General features: G+C 42.5%; 1 protein-coding gene across 4 annotated transcripts; it reads right to left on the reverse strand.

Annotated features, from left to right (window-relative positions):
* Positions 1 to 3,893: 3,893 nt before the first annotated feature.
* On the reverse strand, positions 3,894 to 6,236 carry LOC124009224 (high affinity immunoglobulin epsilon receptor subunit gamma-like). Of its 4 annotated transcripts, none has more exons than XM_046320800.1 (6): positions 6,067 to 6,236; positions 5,509 to 5,603; positions 5,181 to 5,240; positions 4,451 to 4,513; positions 4,244 to 4,332; positions 3,894 to 4,151 (listed from the first exon to the last, which is right to left on the reverse strand). In XM_046320800.1, exons 1-5 carry the CDS (start codon positions 6,119 to 6,121, stop codon positions 4,264 to 4,266), a joined length of 342 nt encoding a protein of 113 aa, XP_046176756.1. In that variant the 5' UTR covers positions 6,122 to 6,236; the 3' UTR covers positions 3,894 to 4,151; positions 4,244 to 4,263. The 4 variants fall into 4 exon arrangements, with proteins under 4 accessions (XP_046176756.1, XP_046176758.1, XP_046176755.1 ...); XM_046320802.1 differs by having other exon boundaries at positions 4,451 to 4,471; positions 6,067 to 6,235; XM_046320799.1 differs by having other exon boundaries at positions 3,894 to 4,332.
* Between the last annotated feature and the right edge of the window lie 262 nt (positions 6,237 to 6,498).

A 6,498-nucleotide genomic window follows, 5' to 3' on the forward strand; every position in this document is an offset into this window, starting at 1 on the left:
TACAAGAAAAAATGTAAGCAGGAAGCACCAGTGACTCGGTCTATAAAAAAATGGTCAGATGAAGCAGATGCTAAACTCGTCTGTGTTTTTCTATCACAGACTGGAACATGTTCCGGGATTCTTCCGATGACATTGAGGAATATACCACATCAGTCACTGGCTTTATCAATAAATGCATTGAGGACGTCATCCCCACAGTGACTTTATGTACATACCCCAACCAGAAGCCATAGATTACAGGCAACATTCGCACTGAGCTAAAGGGTAGAGCTGTCGCTTTCAAGGTGCGGGACTCTAACCCGGAAGCTTACAAGAAATCCCGCTAAGCCCTGCAACGAACCATCAAACAGGCAAAGGGTCAATACAGGTCTAAGATTGAATCATACTACACCGGCTCCGACGCTCGTCGGATGTGGCAGGGCTTGCAAACTATTACAGACTCAGACTACAAAGGGAAGCACAGCCACTAGCTGCCCAGTGACACGAGCCAACCAAACAAGCTAAATCACTTCTACGCTCGCTTCGATGCAAGCAACACTGAGGCATGCATGAGAGCATCAGCTGTTCCGGACGACTGTGTGATCATGCTCTCCGTAGCCGACGTGAGTAAGACCTTTAAACAGGTCAACATTCACAAGGCTGCGGGGCCAGATGGATTACCAGGACGTGTGCTCCGGGCATGTGCTGACCAATTGGCAGGTGTCTTCGCTGACATTTTCAACATGTCCCTGATTGAGTCTGTAATACCAACATGCTTCAAGCAGAACACCATAATCCCTGTGCCCGAGAACACAAAGGCAACCTGCCTAAATGACTACAGACCTGTGGAACTCACGTCCGCAGCCATGAAGTGCTTTGAAAGGTTGGTAATGGCTCACATCAACACCATGTGAGCCATGACCAGCCTTTCACAGCACTTCACGGCTACAGTCGTGAATGCTACAGGTCGTAGTCATTTAGGCAGGTTACTGTAGTGTTCTTGGGCACAGGGACTATGGTGGTCTGCTTGAAACATGTTGGTATTACAGACTCAGTCCGGGAGAGGTTGAAAATGTCAGTGAAGACACTTGCCAGTTGGTCAGCACATGCTCGGAGTACACGTCCTGGTAATCCGTCTGGCCCTGCAACCTTGTGAATGTTGACCTGTTTAACGGTCTTACTCACATTGGCTACACAGAGCGTGATCACACAGTCGTCCGGAACAGCTGAAGATCTCATGCATGCTTCAGTGTTGCTTCCCTCGAAGCGAGCGTAGAAGTGATTTAGCTTGTCTGGTAGGCTTGTGTCACTGAGAAGCTCACTGCTGTGCTTCCCTTTGTAGTCTGTAATAGTTTTCAAGCCCTGAAACATCCGATGATCATCGGACCTGATGTAGTACGATTCAATTATAGTGTCATGTTTGTCATTTATTATCATGTCTTGTCCCTGTGCTCCCCATTCTATTCGTTTCCCTCTGCTGGTCTTATTAGGTTCTTTCCCTCTTTCTATCCCTCTCTCTCCCCCTCCCTCTCTCACTCTCTCGCTCTCTCTTCTCTCTATCGTTCCGTTCCTGCTCCCAGCTGTTCCTATTCCCCTAATCATCATTTAGTCTTCCCACACCTGTTCCCGATCCTTTCCCCTGATTAGAGTCCCTATTTCTTCCTTTGTGTTCCGTCCCTGTCCTGTCGGTTCCTTGTTTAGAATTCACCGTGCTGTGATTGTGTATCGCCCTGTCCTGTCGTGTTTTTGCCTTCATCAGATGCTGCGTGTGAGCAGGTGTCTCTGTCAGCTACGGCCTGCGCCTACCCGAAGCGACCTGCAGTCTGTGGCCGCTTCTCCTGTTATTCCCCTCTACAGACTAGAGGATTTCTGTTATTCCCTGTTTGGACATTTCCTGTTAAGGATTCAGGATTTGTCGTTTTCTGTTTGGACTTGAATAAACTCTGTTTCTGTTAAGTCGCTTTTGGGTCCTCTTTCACCTGCATGACATATAGTCCTGTATTGACCTTTGCCTGTTTGATGGTTCGTCAGAGGACAAAGCGGGATTTCTTGAAAGCGTCTGGGTTAGAGTCCCTCTCCTTGAAAGTGGCAGCTCTACCTTTTAGCTCAGTGCGGATGTTGCCTGTAATCCATGGCTTCTGGTTGGGGTATGTACGTACGGTCACTATGGGGATGATGTCTTCGATGCACTTATTGATGAATCCAGTGACTGATATGGTGTACTCCTCAATGCCATCGGAAGAATCCCAGAACATATTCCTGTCTGCGCTAGCAAAACAGTCCTTTAGTTTAGCATCTGCTTCATCTGTCCACTTTTTTATAGAACGAGTCGCTGGTGCTTCCTGCTTTAATTTTTGCTTGTAAGCAGGAATCAGGAGGATAGAATTATGGTCAGATGAGCAAAATGGAGGGCGAGGGAGAGCCTTATACTCGTCTTTGTGTGTGGAATAAAGGTGGTCTAGAGTTTTTTTCCCCTCTGGTTGCACATTTAACGTGCTGATAGAAATCAGGTAAAACATATTTAAGTTTCCCTGCATTAAAGTCCCCAGCCACTAGGAGCCCCACCTGTGGATGAGCGTTTTTCTGTTTGCTTATGGCCTTATACAGTTCATTGAGTGTGGTCTTCGTGCCAGCATCGGTTTGTGGTGGTAAGTAGACAGCTCCGAAAAATATAGTTGAAAACTCTCTTGGTAAATAGTGTGGTCCACAGCTTATCATGAGATACTCTACCTCAGGCGAGCAAAACCTCAAGACTTCCTTAATATTAGATTTCGTGCACCAGTTGTTATTTACAAATAGACACAGACCGCCCCCCTTGTCTTACCGGAGCCAGCTGTTCTATCATGCAAATGCAGCGTAAACCCCACCAGCTGTATGTTATCTGTGTCTTCGCTCAGCCACGACTCAGTGAAACATAGCATATTACAGTTTTTAATGTCCCGTTGGTAGAATATTCATGATCGTAGCTTGTTTATTTTGTTATCCAATGATTGTACGTTGGCTAATAGGACTGATGGCAGATTACCCACTGGCCGTGGGATCCTTACAAGGCACCCTTACCCCTGACCTACACCCCTCTGTCTCTTTCTCATGTGAATGACAGGGATTTGGGCCTTGTCGGGTGTCTGAAGTAAATCCTTCAGGTCCGACTCGTTAAATAAAAAAATCTTTGTCCAGTATGAGGTGAGTAATCACTGTCCTGATATCCAGAAGCTCTTTTAGGTCATAAGAGACAGTATCTGAAACATTATGTACAAAATAAGTTTCAAATAACGCAAAAAAACACACACTATAGCACAATTGGTTAGGAGTCCGTAAAACGGCAGCCATTTCCCACGGCTCCATTCTTTGGTGTAGATAGGAACATTGCTGAAAGACGTCCAATGGCTCTATCAAACAAGAACAACCACATCTACACGCACAAAAATAAATAGTGTGATCAGTATAACATAAAGCCTTCGAGAAATGCCCCCATCAATACACCGGAAGCAGTCATAGGGTGTATAATTCAGGACGCAAAGCCCAGACCTGCCATCCTCCTGGGTAATTATGTGTGAAACACATCTCCCTGTCTTAGAAATGCCTCGAACATGATGAAAACAAGCCCTCAGGGTGAAAATCTCCTTTAACATAAAACACTGACATCTCACTGGTGTGGGGGTAAGTCTCAATGTAAAGGCACCAATCATTTGGAACTATGGATCTGCGAATGCCATCTAGTGGTCTTTCTTGATCTCAAGCAAGGATACCTGGCTTTGACAGATAAAATAATCTCACATAATCTCACAGGTCAGTCAGTCGGTCAGTCCGTCGGACTCTGTGCAGTCAGTTGTTGAGCCTTTCTTTGGTTCTTCCCACGGTGACACAGTAGTATGTAGTAGTAACACTCATGTGTAACACAGTAGTAACACATATGGTTTTGCAATATCATTTTAAACATGGACAGAATACATTCACGTCAATGAAGCTGTAATCCAAAAAGAAAACGGACCCTGATTTAAGGGAGTTTCTGCATCATTTAATCTTTCTGAATCATTTAATCTTTAAATGACAAGTTAATTGATAGTCAATTATAGAAAGGGCTGCTTTACAGCATAACCAAAATGCATCTTAAACACTGCCCATCTCAGGCCCCCAGTCAACAGCCACCAACACTACTGGTCCAACCTAACCTAAGGAAAGGGAAGCAAGCAGTCATATAGATCTAAACTCATTTAAATGCCATGTAAGACAGGGTTGTGGTTTGTTGTTTACCACCACTCACACTACTGTCTTCTTCCTCTATCACACCAGCATCGCTTTCTTCTGCACCTTGATGGTCTCATAGGTGTCCTGACCTTTATGGGTCAAACCCTGTGAGAGGAAGAACAATGTGGGACTTGAAAACAACTTGCAATCCTTAAAACTGCAATACTCTTTATCATTTATGATATACCGTAAGTCATAATAAGAATAAGAAAAAATATCTTACTGCGTAAAGTCCCTCTCCTTTCTGTAAAATGGAAATTACGAGAGCTGTTATCTGCGTTGTTATCTGCAGAAGGCACACATGCACATGCACACAACACACAATTTATTTTATCAGAAGAACATTTAACAGAAGAACATCATTCCTCATTTCTCCTTCCATCTTTCTCATGTTCTCCTTCTCTACTTCTTTTTATCGGCAAAGACAGGAATTGGTGTAGAAGACTAGACACAGAGGGTGATGATGAGACCGTTTAAAGCTTTCACTACTCTTAGCTTCCACTGTAATTTGAATTTCTTTCTACGCATCTGTTTACCGGGGCATTTCTGTATAACAGGATATAGTGTTGCATTTTAGTCTGACTGTAATGGAAACTGTGTTTATAAGTGGCAGGGTTGGTGGTCAGTTCTTGTTAACAGGAAATTATCACAGTTGCTGAAGGAGGGGGACGAAAAGCAGAACTGTGGACTTCGAGGTGACATGGTAAGACGGCATATGACTTAACATATTCCTCTTGCATAGCTAATTTGTTGAACAACCAGGATGAAACATTTCGCCAGCTGAATTTGATCAACATTCAGATGTATACATATATTTTTTGCTTTGTAAAGAAGGCTAGTTGAATATTGGTTATTGAGAATATTGTGTAAATTATACATGCCCAATACACATTCACTTTCTCTCTCGCTCTTTCTTTCTCTCCATCTTACATACGCACACATTTTTATTGTACCTGTGGATACCCGCCAGTGACCTGTGGAGATCCGCCATTGTTTATGTAGATGGGATGCATCTGAGGAACATGATAAATATCATTAAACAGCTGTGTGAATGTGAAACATATTCTATTTATGCGGGAGCTGGTCTTTAATTGGTGTGGCACTTATATTCTTATTGATGTTGTGAATGTGCTATTATTATATAAATAGGATTGAAATATAAATGTAATTTTACAGTATGAATAGTGTTGATATGTGTGCACTGCATACCCTGATGTATCATACGTTTTGTGGATGGTGGGATGATTTATAATGTGTTATAGAGCGTTTCTAATTCCTTACCCTCAGTCTGCAGTACAATATGGTGAGCATGACGCCGTAGATCACGAGAATCCCATCCAGGATATAACACAGTTTCCCGTCTGGCACTTGGGCCTCTGCACACATTATGGGATCACATTGCATCATCATCATCATCACTATCCCATCATCATCATCATCATCATCATCACTATCCCATCATCATCATCATCACTATCCCATCATCATGTAAAAAAATGTTTTATCTTCCATAAGCCTACTATTTGTATCTGTTCATGTTGTAATACTGCAAATAATGAATTATACATGTAATACACATTAGTGTTTAGAACATTGTAGTTAAATATAAAGATACATCATCTATTACATAGAGTACTGTATTACTAGGCCATTAAGTTGAGGATAAGGAGTAATTATCACAGTACACTGAGTATACATGCCACTCTATGTGTGTGTGTGTGTATGTATATATACATATATACACATATATATATATATATATAGAGTATAAATATCCCTGTCCATGATGGAATAAAAAAGTGCTGAACATCATAATGTATAATAAAACAGGATTCTCACCTGCCATGCTGAAGTTCAAGAGTAGAGCGACCAAGATCAGAGATCCCCGAAACATCTTCGTAGCAGGCACAAAATGAAAGACACGGTTAAAGAGAGTAGATGGAGAGTTGGAGCACTTGGTGTTATTTCAATGGCTGACTGTGGGTTTCTGACACCTCTGAACAGAAAGTGCAGAGAGCTCTATAGCAGGAAGTTATGGGCTCATACTGGTGTCCGTTTTTATATGCTAAAACCACATGCTTGTCCCCTTCCCACCCACAGATATACACTATTTGTTAACTTCAGTGAGATGAGAAGATGGAAACACAAACATGTACACATTTATGATGCATACATTATTACACTGTGCCTGGATACCTCATTATGTACCATACTGTAATTCAAAAGAATTGATACTGTGTAAGGCTACTTGTTAGTGTGATTAACTTTCTT

Source organism: Oncorhynchus gorbuscha, linkage group LG22 (assembly GCF_021184085.1).
Source record: "Oncorhynchus gorbuscha isolate QuinsamMale2020 ecotype Even-year linkage group LG22, OgorEven_v1.0, whole genome shotgun sequence".
NCBI classification, from domain to species: Eukaryota; Metazoa; Chordata; class Actinopteri; order Salmoniformes; family Salmonidae; genus Oncorhynchus; species Oncorhynchus gorbuscha.